Source organism: Prionailurus viverrinus, chromosome A3 (genome assembly GCF_022837055.1).
Source record: "Prionailurus viverrinus isolate Anna chromosome A3, UM_Priviv_1.0, whole genome shotgun sequence".
In the NCBI taxonomy this organism is placed as follows: Eukaryota; Metazoa; Chordata; class Mammalia; order Carnivora; family Felidae; genus Prionailurus; species Prionailurus viverrinus.
Genome location: NC_062563.1, coordinates 28449188 through 28463996, shown reverse-complemented (window position 1 = coordinate 28463996; position 14809 = coordinate 28449188). Strand labels below are relative to the sequence as shown.

At 52.5% G+C, this 14809-nt stretch overlaps 1 protein-coding gene across 9 annotated transcripts in view; it reads left to right on the top strand.

Moving 5' to 3' along the window:
- SDCBP2 (syndecan binding protein 2) overlaps positions 1–14574 on the top strand; it is a 30583-nt gene extending 16009 nt beyond the window's left edge. For 3 of the 9 annotated variants that reach the window (XM_047852304.1, XM_047852311.1, XM_047852309.1), the window contains exons 2-9: positions 3778–3850; positions 4503–4557; positions 5247–5347; positions 10432–10590; positions 11174–11349; positions 11427–11598; positions 13760–13851; positions 14090–14574. In XM_047852304.1, coding sequence (XP_047708260.1) covers positions 3778–3850; positions 4503–4557; positions 5247–5347; positions 10432–10590; positions 11174–11349; positions 11427–11598; positions 13760–13851; positions 14090–14144 — 883 coding nt within the window. In that variant the 3' untranslated portion in view covers positions 14145–14574. Of the gene's footprint in view, positions 1–122; positions 3272–3377; positions 3851–4502; positions 4558–5246; positions 5348–10431; positions 10591–11173; positions 11350–11426; positions 11599–13759; positions 13852–14089 lie in introns of those variants that run through there. The other 6 variants (XM_047852312.1, XM_047852307.1, XM_047852310.1 and 3 more) reach the window with 6 other exon arrangements.
- The last annotated feature ends 235 nt before the right edge of the window (positions 14575–14809 follow it).

Genomic DNA, 14809 nt, shown 5'->3' with positions numbered 1-14809 from the left:
ATAAGGCGAGAGGCCGGCTGGATTCTAGCAGCCCAGCCAGCTTACCACCCGCGCAGAGAGAGGAGGCCGCCATTTTCCACCCCGCTACCGCGGGGCAATCTGGGAGCCATCGCGAGCGGCGCGCGGGCCTGGGTGGGTGAGGCGCATGCGTTCTAGAAGCCGCAGCGAGCCTTCGCGGCCTGGCGGGGTCTCTGCGCAGGCGCGGTAGCCCACAGCGGCCGCGAGGCGTCGCTTCCGGCCCGGTTTGAAGCGAATGGTGCGGCCGCGTGGGAGTAGTTTGGAGATGTTTGAGCGGTGTGACAGATTGGGAAACTGAGGCTGGGGTGAAGAACAGTCCCTCGCGACCAGCGGGGCCTTCACCGGTCCCCAGTGCGTGGAGATTGTACCTACCTGCGGAAGTCGGGGAAATTGAGTCTGAGAGAGGAGGCGGATTCGTCCGGAACGGTGGTTCCCCGGGGGTGAAAAAAATAATGCCCCGTATGTGTTATAAAGGCGACACACGGGCAGTGAAAGTAATTCATAGTACAAGACTATGCACCTCACTTTGTAAAGGCTGGAACTGGATTACACCAGGTGATGTTTGTGCCTAACGTAAAAGGAGTAAGTTTGGACTTGAATTTTGCCGACAGTTTGTATTTGACTTCTCGAGTCAAAGGCTAGATACTTGTATACAAATGTGTAATTCGGATGACAGCCACAATGCAGACACACATGGGCGTGTTCTGGTGGCTCACCGGTGGTGAGAAGGACTGACACTGATTTTCCAAAATGGTGAACAAAACAGAGTACGACCTCCCTTGATTAGCCTGGTGTATGCATTTCTGGATAACATATTGCATATTAAAACCAGGAAAAACTCACTGTATTTTTTTTTAAGTTTTTATTTTTGAGACAGCAAGTGGGGGAAGGGCAGAGAGAGAGAGGGAGAGAGAGAGAATCCCAAGCAGGCTCTGCACTGTCAGTGTAAAGCCTGATGTGGGGCTTGAACTCCCAAACCCTGAGATCATGACCTGAGCCGAAATCAAGAGTCGGTCACCTAACCAACTGAGCCACTCGGGCACGCCAAAACTCATCTAAGATAGGTTGCAAGCAGGCTTTTTTGCCCACATGAAGGTTTGGAAGGACACTGGGAAAATTGCGCAGGACGGAGGACAGTTTTTTATGGTGAACCATTCTGTGCCTTACAAGAGGTCCAGGTGTCTGCTCGCTGTGTCTTAAATGTTATTAGTGTCCCCTCAGTCTTGTGACACCCCAAATCCCCACACAAATTTCCAATCTGTTCTTGGAAAACCACTGAGTTATTCAAATAACAGTTTTTGCCACCATGCATGTGTGGTGGGGAGGCACAGTGTGGTGAACAGACACAGCCCCTGCCCTCGTGAGGCGGGGTCTAGTATGAGAAAATACCCAGATGTTAATCGTGTTATATGATAAATAGCTTGATGATAGAGGCAGCACAGGTCAGGATTAGGAACACATGGAGACCCAGCCAACTAGCAGGGGGTCCGATGGCCTGAAAAAGACAACCTAAGAAACAGCATTGGAGCTAAGCCTTTAAAGACCACCACGTAGGAAAGGGTGGTGTGCCAAGCAGAGGGACCAGGACGATTAAAACAGGCCCAGGGTCCCCGGCACGCCGTAGATACCCAAATGCTGTCAGTGGATAGAGGGATGATTGAATGAGACCCAGCCTATTTGCTGGCTAGGAGCCATTCCCCGCTGTATCATAAACTGTTAAAAGTTGGGGGAATAGCTGCTTCTCGGTTCTGCCCAGAGCCCAAAACTGAGGTGGGGCTCGTAGAAGGTGGCAGTGGCAAAGGTCCCAGACGCAGAGAAAGTGTTGTGTGGTCCTGGCCTGGGGGTGACTTCCAGGAAGTGGATCTCCAATTCTGCTCTCCCAGAGGGCAGCCGCTAAAAATATAACTGCTGTGCTGCTTCAGTGTTAGAAAAAGCAGGGCAGGGTTGGCCTCTTACTTTCATATCTGCTCTTCATGCATGATCCTGGAAACAGTGACTTGTTTTTGACAGATGGTACCTGCTGAGGACTGTCCCAAGATAAAAATCTCCCCGAGTGTGTGCAGGGGAAGGCCACAGACAAAGGGGTCTGTTCCCCCAGTGGGTCTAAAGGGGTGCAGAGCCAGTCTCCTTCTCCCCCTGGGACAATCCCTGTTCCTTTTGAGGGTATCATTTCTGCTCCAAAGACTAGACTAGGGCAAGGGTCTGGAGCAGCCTGCCTTCAGGAGCCAAGCAGGAAGTGTAAATTGCCAGCTGGAAACTTTGGGAACCAAGAATATACAGGCAGCCCCGTCTAAGAGGCAGAGATTGCAATGCGGCCTGGACTGGGCGTCGCCATGCACGATCTCTGCTCTCACGTTGCCAGCTGTTTTTGATTTTTTTTTTTTTCAATACAAATTAGAAGTGAAGAATCTTATTTTCCCAGACTTTAAAAGGTCGGCCCTAGCTCAAACTTGAAAAAACAAAAAACGAGACTGAGAGGTGAGCGAAACATATTTGGGACCCCTGGTCTTCATGTCCATCCTAGGAAGGTGGTGTCATCAGGACATCAGAACAGCTGTACACAGTAAAGGGGTGCCTGGGGTGGTCACAGGAACTGAGTGGGCTGTGTGCCAGGGGTGATGGGACACCAGTCCCGCCTGCCCGGGTGCAAATCCTCTGGGCATCTTCCCTGAGTGACCCACAGGGGCCAAGGTCATCCTCATGCATCACTGCTCCTTCTCTTTCTGCACCTGCTGCCTTGACCCTTCACGCACACCATTCCTTCTAATTTGGTATCAAATCCCTTCTCTCCCACATCCCACCCCTAAGCCCCAGGCTGTTGTGCAGACCTCCCCACCTTCCCGCCTCTCCCCAGGGGCTACAACATCTGCCAGTGGGCCTTGCCTCCTCTCTGGTTGTTCTCCACATAGCAGCCAATAGGCCTTCTGCGTGAGCCTGGGATGTCTTACCCCTGCTTCAAGCCCCCTGGTGGCTCCCCACTGCTCTCAGTATCTAGCCCACATTCCCTGAAGTGGCCCACATGGACTTCTGATTCCTCCAGAGGTTGGAACTGGTAGCTCACAGGCCAGATGCAAACAGATTTTATTTGACCTTGCAGAGTACTTCATACATTCAAATTGGGCTACTGCCTAAGTGCAAAACTCAAGACACTGCATTTCATGAGATCAGAGGTTTACAAGGAGAAGAGTGGAAGCCCAGGCTAAGATCAAGGCTGGAAATGGGTTGTATACAGTAGGAGCTCAACTACCTAGAGGTGAAGAGGGGTGTGGAGGGTGGGGGAGGGATTCTCAAGTACCCTGTTGCCTTTGTGTTGTAACTAAGACCCCACCTACTTTAACCCTGGACTGAATTCTGTGTAGCTGTGGGATGGTGTTGTGCACACCCCTAACAAAGGCCAGGTATGCAGAAGGTACTCGCTATGAACCTGCCAGATTGAACTTGGATCCTGAGTGATCAGACCTCATAAGCCCGCCTGACCTTTGAGACATGACTGGGAAGGACTTGGCCCCTAGTCCTCCTCTTCCTGGCCAATATAGCCCAGAGTCAGGTGAACATGGTGGGATGGAATTTTGCAAGGGCAGCGATCACGGGCTTGGGAACAAAACAGACTTGGGTTCAAACTCAGCTCCCCCATCTCTAAAACGGGGACAATGCCTTCCCGATCATCTTTCTCATCCTGAGAGTCCTGAGTGGTACACATGGATGGGAGGTAGATGCCCATGCTTCCTGTCACCCCTCCTCACCCTCTGTGCCCTGTAGAGTGTTCCAAGGAGCAGCCATGTCCACGCTGTACCCATCTCTGGAGGACCTAAAGATGGACCAAGCCATTCAGGTAAGCCACCGGGCGCGTGTTAGCCTAGGCTCCCTGATGGGGCCTTTGTGACTGCCCCAAGGTAAGTAAGGGAGGCTTGCTTGTCTTGGAAGGCGTTGTGTGTTGAGGGCCCCTGGGCATGCAGGTCGCCACTGTAGGGCCTGCTGGTGGACAGGTGTCCAGAGGTTAAGGGAATGGAGTTACAGCAGGAATGGAAGAGTCCAAGCAGCTGCAGCAGACAGGCCTCTCTTGTGCCCACTCTGTCCCAGTGCTTCCTCCAATTGGGTACAGGTAGACTCCATACTGTAGACAGGCTTCCAGAGTAAACCCCAGGGGTCTGGCATTTTGCCAGCTCATCCACAGAAGCTCCTTTCTATCCACCTGTGGTTCCAGTGGGTTTTGGGAATTTGGGACTTCTTGACTGAGAATTCGGTTGGGAGGGGCCTCAGTTGTTCTGGCTGTCCCAGGTAGTACGTGGGACCTGACAGTTGGCGGGTCACAGGCTGTGGGGAGAACCTCCCCCAGAAACAGGAACACCTAGAGAGACCGCATCTACATACCTCCCAGGTTCATGGACACCCCACCTTAGGCCCACCAGCATAACCAATGCCCTGACCCTCAGCCTCAGGGAGCCCCAGGCCACAGCTGACCAGTGCTCCCCACCTGTCCCCAGGCCCAGGCCAGAGCTGCGCCCAGGATGCCTGCCCTGCCAGTCTCCCAGCCTTCAGGTGAGTGAGAGGGGCAGGGGTGTTCCTGACTGACAGTGACCTCTTGTGGCCACTTCCAGGCACTTGCCTCTTGTCTGTCGCTGTGCTGTGGGCTTCCTGCACATTTACTCCCACCAGAACCCTTTGAGGGGGACCCGTAGGCCACTAACTCCCCTGATTTGGGGCTACCTTCTGTGGCCGAGTGAGGAGACCAAGATGTTTGTGGTGGTCCTTTGAGTTGTTGGTGGAAGTCGTGATTTAGGTCCTGTAGCAGCTCAGTTGACTTCAGGCCACTGTCTCCCTCCTGGCCACCGTGCGGTTTCCCTGGAGCTGCCCTGGGGTCCCACACCGGCCTCCCACAGCCCCCACAGCCCGTGGATTTCCTAGAAGCTGGGGTGTCACAGCCCCAGCACCACCCCTGCGTCGGATGTCCAGCTAGTGCCAAAGGAAGTCCATTGAGTTGAACAGCAAAGTGATCTATGAGGGATTCTGTGTCCCAGGCTGCTCCTGGGGAGACCCCTGCCCCTCAGCCCTTCTGAGGGGAGAACCCACATCACCAGCAAGTGTTCTGTGCATTCTTGGAAGTAAAAAGCATCCCCAGGCCCTGTTTCTTAATACAAACGAGTGACCACATGGGAGCCAGGCAGGTGTGGCCAAGCTCACACTCTTGAGTAACACCTTTCCTCTTCCTTCCCTTCCTTTCCCGTCAGTTTTGTACCCAAGCCTGGCGGAATTGGAAAATTATATGGGTCTTTCCCTCTCCAGCCAAGAAGTCCAGCAGAACCTGCTTCAGATTCCAGAAGGTGCTAGTGTAGGTATTTGTCTCTTGCCTAATGTCGGCACAGAATCTCCCAACTCTTCCTCCTTGTTGGTCTGGCATTCAAACCAACTGGAATCTCCTCTTCCCCAGCATGCCTGTGGCTCTGTTTCTTGATAGCACTTTTCATTTTGAACCATTATTAAAAGTGCTGTGGGGTTTCCTGCAGACCTGGGTGCTAGAGGGCCACTGCCTGCCCTTTGACCTGTGGCTTCAGGCTGCTGGCCTGAGCCCGCTGGATGAGAAGGGAGGGCAGGGCATTAAACCCAGCCCAAGCCTGCAGGCTTCGAATGAAGGAGCTGCCTGTGCCTTGAGAGCAGGTGCATGGACGGCAGAGCCGAGGGACAAGTAGCTGGTCACCCAGCTCCGGTCCCCAAATAAACCATAATGCTTGCTTGATTCCTTCTCTCCATGGTTTTAGGGAGCAAGAGAAACCTTGACACAGAAATGTTCACTCCTGAAAATAGGTTCACTTAGAGACTCAGTCCTCACTGAAACCCCCTCCCAAGGAGCTCCAGCATCTCCTTGGGCCTTGGTCAGTGTGCTTGTCTGCTGTCCATCCCTGAACTGGTGAAAGTCAGTGGCAGAACCATGATGGGAACCGCTGCGGCCACACACACAGCCACTGGCGAATGAGGGCCTCATGGGAGAAAACCCATAAGGATGAGGGCGTGTGGGGCCCTGAGCAAAACTGGTGACACCTGGGTGTTTCTGCCCAGTGACCCTTGACAGTCATGCTGTGAAGTACAGACATGAAGCAAGGAAAGTCATGTTCTATAAACTTCAGTTTGAAGCCTTTGATTTGATTCCTCTCTGTTACCAGTAATTAGGACATGAGTGTGTTTCACCTAAATATTGATAAAAATATGACAAATGAATTCATTTTTATAATTTTTTAAAACTTTTAATCTATTATTATTTTTACTTAAAAAAGGTGGTTTTTTTAAAAAAAATTTTTTTTTCAACGTTTATTTATTTTTGGGACAGAGAGAGACAGAGCATGAACGGGGGAGGGGCAGAGAGAGAGGGAGACACAGAATCGGAAGCAGGCTCCAGGCTCTGAGCCATCAGCCCAGAGCCTGACGCGGGGCTCGAACTCACGGACCGCGAGATTGTGACCTGGCTGAAGTCGGACGCTTAACCGACTGCGCCACCCAGGCGCCCCTAAAAAAGGTTTTTTTAAATGTCTTTATTTATTTTTGAGACAGAGAGAGACGGAGCATGAGCAGGGGAGGGGCAGAGAGAGGGGGAGACACAGAATCCGAAGCAGGCTCCAGGCTCTGAGCTGTCAGCCACAGAGCCCGATGTGGAGCTCGAACTCACAGACTGTGAGATCATGACCTGAGCCAAAGTCGGACGCCCAACTGACTGAGCCACCCAGGCGCCCCTAAAACTTTGTATCTTTAAATAATCATAGATTCATGGGAAGTCACAAAGATAGCACAGAGAAGGGTACAGAAGATTGTACCCTCCCTCCAGTTTTCCCAGTGGTTATGTGGGAAGTGGCTGCATAACTACAGGATAAAGAAAGGGGGTCTTTTGTGTTGCTACAGTGAGTGTCTGCAGTGGGATGTCACTGTTATCACCTGCATAGATAGACTCACGTAAGTACCAGTGCAGCCGAGGCACAGACTATTTCACAGACAAAGGTCTCCCTTGGGCTGACCCTTCATAATCATGCCCACCTTCTCCCCCTCACCATCCCTCATCCCTGGCTGCCACTAGTCTGTTTTCTGCCTCGATAATTTTGTTTCAGAATGTTATATAAATGGAATCCTTTCCAGATTGGTTTTTTCCACTCAGCATAATGCCCTTGAAATGTTTCCAGGTTATTGACTGTATTAATAGCTCATCCCATTTTACTTATTTGTTTTTATTTCTTTATTTCTTTTAATTTTTTTAATGTTTATTTATTTTTGAGAGACAAAGACAGAGCACAAGCAGGGGAGGGGCAGAAGGAGAGAGGGAGATACAGAGTCTGAAGCAGGCTCCAGGCTCCGAGCTGTCAGCACAGATCCCAATGCCGAGCTCGAACCCATGAACTATGAGATCATGACCTGAGCCGAAGTCGGATGCTTAACCGACTGAGCCACCCAGACGCCCCTGTTTTTATTTTTTAAAATGTTTGCTTATTTTGAGAGAGAGAGAGCATGTATGTGTGTATGAGCAGAGGAGGGGCAGAGAGAGAGAGGGAGAGAGAGAATCTTAAGCAGGCTCTGAGTTGTCAGCATGGAGCCCCACATGGGGCTTGATCTCGCAAATCTGTGAGATCATGACCTGAGCCGAAGTCAAGAGATGCTTAACTGACTGAGCCACCCAGGCTCCCTGTTTGCTTTCATTTCATTTCATTTCATTTCATTTTAATTCCAGTGTAGTTAACTTACAGTGTGATATTAGTTCCAGGCATACAGTACAGTGATTCAGCAGGCAGTTCCATATACATCACCCTGTGTTCATCACGACAATTGTACTCCTTCTTCCCCATCACCTATACCCCTGCCCCCCACCCACCTCCCCTAGTTCACCCCATTTTGTTGCTGAGTAGTATTCCACGGTATGGAGGCACTGAGGTTTGTTTAACCCATTGAGGGTCGTTTTAGTGGTTTCCAGTTTGGGGCTATTATAGACTAAGTTATCGTGGGTATTTGTATACAGTGTTTTGTGCAGACATACGTTTTCATTTCTCCGGGATAAATGTCCGGGAGTGCAGTTGCTAGGGTGTATAAGTGCATGTTTACATTAAAAAAATTTTTTTTTTTTTACTGTTTATTCATTTTTGAAAGACAGAGAGAGATAGAGCACAAGCAGGGGTGGGGTGGAGAGAGAGGGAGACACAGAATCCAAAGCAGGTTCCAGGCTCTGAGCTGTCAGCACAGAGCCCGACACGGGGCTTAGAACTCACGAGCTGTGAGATCATGACCTGAGCCGAAGCCGGACGCTTAGCCAACTGAGCCACCCAGGCGCCCCTATAAGTGCATGTTTACATTTTTATTTATTTATTTATTTATATTTATATTTTAAAAAAAAATTTTTTTTTTTTCAACGTTTATTTATTTTTGGGACAGAGAGAGACAGAGCATGAACGGGGGAGGGGCAGAGAGAGAGGGAGACACAGAATCGGAAACAGGCTCCAGGCTCCGAGCCATCAGCCCAGAGCCTGATGCGGGGCTCGAACTCACAGACCGCGAGATCGTGACCTGGCTGAAGTCGGACGCTTAACCGACTGTGCCACCCAGGCGCCCCTATATTTTTATTTTTTTAACGTTTATTTATTTTTGAGACAGAGAGAGACAGAGCATGAACGGGGGAGGGTCAGAGAGAGAGGGAGACACAGAATCGGAAACAGGCTCCAGGCTCTGAGCCATCAGCCCAGAGCCCGACGTGGGGCTCGAACTCACGGACCACGAGATCATGACCTGAGCCAAAGTCAGCCGCTTAACCCACTGAGCCACCCAGGCGCCCCATGTTTACATTTTTAAAAGAAACTTCTGAACTATCTTGAGAGTGACCGTAGTGGCTGTACCATTTTATTTTCCTGCCAGCAACACGTGTCACTCTGGCTCTTCCTCACCAGCATCATCAGTAATTTTAGCTGTTATGACAGGTGTGCAGTGATGTCTCATCACGGTCTTAGTTTGCATTTCCTTGATGGCTCGTGATGCTCAACATCTTTTCCTGTGCTGTTTACAAGCCATAAATTCTTTTCAGTAAAATGCTGTTCATAGGTTTTGTTCACTTTTCTCAAAGGATTGTTCGTTTTTTTAAGTCAAGTTTGGAGAGCGCTTTATTCTAGAGTCCTTCATCAGACATGTCTGTGTAACAATTTTCTCTCAAATGTAGCTTCTCTTTTCAAGCTATTAAAAGGATCTCTAGCAGAACAAAAGTTTTTTAATTTTGATGATGTTCAATTTGTGGATTTTTTCTTTCATTGATCAGGCCTTTCTGGTCTATCTAAATTTGAGTTAATTTTTGTGTAAGGTGTGAGGCTTAGGTCAGGGTTCATATTTTTGTTCTTCTGATCCATGAATAGAAAATACCTTTCCATTTATTTAGATCTGCTTTGATATGTTTTATCAGTCATTTCTTGGTTTTTGTTTTCAGTATACAGTTCTTACATATGTTTTGTTGGATCTGCTCCTGTTTTTTATTTTTGAGTGCTTATAGTTGGTATTGTACTTTTTAAAAAGTTTTTATTTATTTTGAGAGAGAGACAGCATGAGTGGGGCAGGGGCAGGGAGAGAGGGAGATAGAGAGAAACCCAAGCCCTGATATGGGGCTTGAACTCATGAAACTGTGAGATCATGACCTGAGCCAAAACCAAGAGTTAGACGCTCAACCGACTGAACCACCTAGGCGCCCTGGTATTGAACTTTTGAGTTTCCATGCGTTCACTGCTAGTATATAAAAAATATAGTTGATTTTTGTGTGTTGATCTCGTATCCTGTGACTTTTCTGAACTCAGTGATGAGTTCTAGGAGTTTATTTGTAGATTCCTGGGAATTTCCTAGTAGACCAACATAGCATTTGCAAATAGGGACCATTTTATTTCTTTTCCAATCTGTATGCCTTCATTTCCTTTTCTTGCCTTATTCTTCTGGCCAGTTGTTTGAGTACCGTATTTAACAGTAGTGGTGAGAGTGGGCATCCGGCCTGGTTCTGGGCCTAGGGGGAAAGCGTTCATTTTTATACTTTTTGCTTAAATTTTTTTCAAGACAAAAACCAAATTGAGCCTTCCCCCCCTCCCCCCCACACACCCCCAGTTGCTCACTATTTGCTGTGAAATTTTCTTTTATTTTTAGGTGGATTTTAAAGGGGTCCTCTCCTGATGCCAATGTACCTTGCAAAATGAGGGTCCCCTTTCTGTATACTCATCCTCTCTCTGTCTCTCATTTCCCTGGCTGTTTTTCAGCGGTGTAGACTTTGATGCCCCCTAGTGGCTTCATGGAGCCATGTCCCTTAGCGGCCCTCACAGAGGAGTGTGGTCTGGGGATAGGATAGGGCCCAGGGACCACTACATCTTCCTTTCCCCATCCTTATGAGGCCCCGGGGGCCAGCTGACCCCACCCTGGTGTGTGCAGATGGTGGGCTCTGGCCCCTTGCTGGGCCAGCTGGTGGCACCGGTGTCTGGGAACAGCCAAGGTGCGCGGCGTGCAGAGATCAAGCCTGGAATGCGTGAGATCCACCTGTGCAAGGACGAGCATGGCAAGACGGGCCTGCGGCTCAGGGCCATCGACCAGGTAGGGCTGGGGGCTGGGCAGGAGAGAAGGGGGCATCCCTGAATGCATCAGCCACCGGCCCAAGATGGGGCAGCGCGGGGCCCTGTCCGCGGTAAGGAAGGTACAGAGCAGGCAGGGGAGCCGAGGCGCACCCAACCCCAAGCCCAGGCTCTTCCTTCTCAGTCTCCATCCTGCAAGGCCCTAGGGCTGACACTGGGTTCCAGCAGCAGGGACACCCGTCCCTCCTGGGCTCCTGCTGCTCAGAACCTCCAGCCCTCCCTCCCCTCCATCACAGGGATCTGGCTTCCAGGCAGCTGTCTGTACACAGCGGAAGCCAGGGGTGCCGATGCCATCACAAGAAGCCATGCGGTCCGGGGGTTGGGGGTAGAGCCTCCAGCCAGGGTTGAAAGTTGCTCCCTGGCTACGCGGCCTGGAGCGTTTCTTCCCCAGGAAAGTGTTTCCCCAGGAAAATTGCTGCCCTGCCCACGCAGAACTGTGGTCCCCGTGCCCCGTAGCTCCTAGGCGGTCGGGAGGAGAACAGCAGCACAGGGACCTGGGCACAGACTGGGCCAGGGAGCTGACTGTGGAGCCCCGCCTCCCCCAGGGGCTCTTTGTGCAGCTGGTGAAGGCCAACAGCCCTGCGTCTCTCGTGGGGCTGCGCTTTGGAGATCAGATCCTGCAGATTGACGGGTGTGACTGTGCCGGCTGGAGCACAGACAGAGCCCACCGGGTGTTGAAGAGGGCATCGGCCGAGAAGATCGTCATGGTCGTTCGGGACAGGTGAGTGGCCTGGCCCCCGGAGCCTCTCTGTCTGCCCCCAGCCACGTCCCAGGCAGCTCATTGTCTCTGCCCGCCAGGCCGTTCCAGCGGACCGTCACCATGCACAAGGACAGCACGGGCCACGTTGGCTTCGTCATCAAGAAGGGAAAGGTCGTCTCTGTGGTCAGAGGGAGCTCCGCAGCCCGCAACGGGCTCCTCACCAACCACTCCGTGTGCGAGGTGAACGGGCAGAACGTCATCGGGCTGAAGGTGGGCCACACGGGACTGGAGGGGCCGGGAGGATGCCGGGTGGAGGGGAGGCTTGTGTCTGTGGGCAGGCTGCTGCCCCGTCCGAGCCTCCGTTTCCTCATCCTGAGGCTGCTGCGACGGTTCAGTAAGACAAGGAAGGTAGAGCTCTGAGCACAGTGCCAGGCACGGGCTAAGTGCTCAGTAAATATTCCTGTTGTCACTACCACGTGGAGGCCAGAGGAGAGGCCGAAGGAGGGGCGAGAGGGCAAGAGGGCACGTGCAGGACAGGACGCCGGGCTGGGCAGCTGCTTGCGTGGGCACCTCCCTCCTCGGCACTTCTGCTTGCACACTGGCTCACGGTCAGTAATAGGAACGCTTTAGAAAATGACTGTTCGGAAATACACTCTGACCTCTGTTCATCTTTTGAGGGTGTGTGTGGTGAGTTTCATCTTTAAAAAGCAAGAAGGAGGGGTGCCTGGCTGCCTCTGTCGGTTAAGTGTCTTGACTCTTGATTTCGGTTGAGGTCATGATCTCACGGTTTGCGGGATTGAGCCCGGGTTGGGCTCTGCACTGGCAGGATGGAGCCTGCTTGGGATGCGTTCTCGTTCTCTCTCTCTCTCTCTCTCTCTCTCTCTCTCCCTCTCTCTCCCTCTCTCTCCCTCTCTCTCCCTCTCCCTCTCTCCCCCCCCTTCCCCCACTTGTACTCTCTTTCTCTCTCTAAAAAAAATCACTTTAAAAAGCAAGAAGGAGCAGGGGTCTAGGGTCTAGTGGACACGGACTGAGGGGTGGGCACCTTCAGGGAACAGAGCACAGAGATGGTGAGTCATGTGGCTTGAACAGGTCACCCTGAATAGTGGTTTGATCCTGACTCACTGCACCTCGACCGAGAGCAGTTCTGTCGCAGGTGTGATTTAGAGTGAGGGTCCCTTCCTCACCCGAGGCCAGAGCTCCAACCTCCCCAAGCCCCCGCCCCCGGCAGAAGTGGCCTGAGCAGCGGCTTCTCACTCCACAGCGGGCACAAGCTTTTCAGCCCGTTCTTGGCCCCTGTCAAGGGCCGTCGTCTCAGGCCATCCCGTCCCTTATGTGCTTTCCACGCTTGACAGTCTCCCCGTTCTTTGGAGGCTTGCTCTCTTGGCTCATAAGCATGTGGCCAGGAAGTTCTTCCTGATGTGGGTCTAAGATGCCCCCCACTGCATATTCTCCCCTCCCTTGGGGGTCAGGCCTTATGCCCCCAAAATTGACTACACCAGTAAGGATTGCGAGTGGCCGTTGCTCTCGGGTCCACTCCTTTCCAGGCCTTCCAGTTCTTTGATCTTCACTGTTCTGGAGAACAGTCAGTCTAAAATGTGCGGCAAATTCTTCCTCGCCAGAGGCTCAAGGCATCGTCATGAACTTGTTAGTTATCCTGGCAGACCATGGTGCTGGTTGCTCTGAGGACTGGGTCTGTCTGTTTCATGAAGGGCCCCAGGTCGCTATGCTTTTTGAGATGGTTTGCTTCTCAAAGCTGAGCTAGTTCCACCCTGTGGCTGTCACCAGTCTGATCTCACATGTCTTCTCCACTTGTCCCGCGACAACTAAGTGCACAGCCAGGTTCGATGTATGTGAAAGGTCAGCGGTCTCAGAGTGAGAGCCGAAGCTCTTCTGTGGCCGTAGCTTTAGAGTTTGATCTGTCTGGCCCGCTTTGCATGGAGGCTTGTCCTTTCTTGTTCTCCATGGTCTGAATGGTATCTGTAGGCCTTTCTTTTTACTGGTCAACCGGATGTAAGAGGAAGAGGTCCCGCGAGGGCTCGGCTCAGCTGGCTGGCCACCAGGAGCCCACTGGGTGGACGGGTGCACCTAGTGGTCCCCGCGCGTGGTAATTTTCCTTGTGCCTTGGGGCCAGAACCCGAGTGTGACTGAGTCAGGGAGATGGGATAGAAAATGTGGGCTCTGGGAGCTCTCTGGTGGGAGGGGCGAGCAGTGCTGACACCCTGGTATGTTCAGGCCCACAGGACTGGCCTTCAGGGTGAGGGTGGGCAGGGGTCCTCAGGTCAGTGGGCCTCAGGTCAGCAGGCCTCAGTCACCGGGCCTGTCCTGGGTGTCTGCCTGGGATTCTCACCTAGAGGCAGCAGGTCCTCCGGCTGGGGCCGCGCTGACCCCTCCTCTGCCCCCGGGGGTGACTGCTCACTCACCTCCTCCCCAGGACAAAGAGGTCACAGAGATTCTGGCCACGGCCGGGAGCGTTGTCACCTTGACCATCATCCCCACCGTGATCTACGAGCACATGGTCAAAAAGTAAGGCTGCCCCCCTCATGCCTGCCCCCTCACCCCCCTGCCCACAGCCACACCAACCTCCTCAGCCTCCTCAAGGCTCCCGGCCTGCCCTCCCCTGCCCTCCCTTCCAGGGGCTGGTGGCTTCTGGCGATTTGAAAGTCTCAGAAATGGAAATGAAGGACCCCATGGGGGATGTATGGGCTAGTGGGGAGGAGAAGGTGCTGCCGGTTTGGGCGACTGTCATTGTTGCTGTATCTAGGTTGTCCCCGACCGTGCTCCACCACACCATGGACCACTCGATCCCAGATGCCTGACGCCAAGAGAGGGCAGCGCAGCCCTCCCACCCTCCTGCAGAGGAGAGCAGCGTCCTTCGTCCTCCGGGTTCCAGGGGCCTGCTGCCGGGGGCGGGGCCGTCTGGAGGGGGCGTGTTCCACGCAGGGTCACGTGGGGCAGCCACCGATACTCGGGGCCTCCGTGAGCTGGACTGAGGCCCACAGGCGGGGATCCTCTGTGCGGGTTTAGATGCCGGACACGTAGGCAGGTCGGCGCAACACTTCTTAAAGTTGCAGCTGGGGCCCTTGCAAGATTTTCGCCTCCACCAGAGACACAGTTCCACGTTTTGAGAGAACAGAACTACATTCTTTGAGAGGATTTTTTCTTTTTCCTGTACTTGCCGTGTGTCACAAACTGGCCAGAGTCCTAATCCTTCACTTCTTTTGAATAAAGATTTGATTTTAAACAGAAGCCCTTCTTCAAAAGTAATTGAAAATTCCAGAATCCTTGGTCCCGTGACCCACCAGGCCTGGTTTTCTTCTAAGCAGTGGTGAGACCGCCGCTTTTTCAAGACACACAGTTCTCTGAGAGCCTGCCACCGTCACGTGCTGCCTGCGGGCCGAGGCAGGGGTGACTGGAGCCAGGGAGCGGTGCGCGGCTCTGGAGGAGGGGCACCGGCTTCGGAGCACTCCTGCTCAGCCTGTGT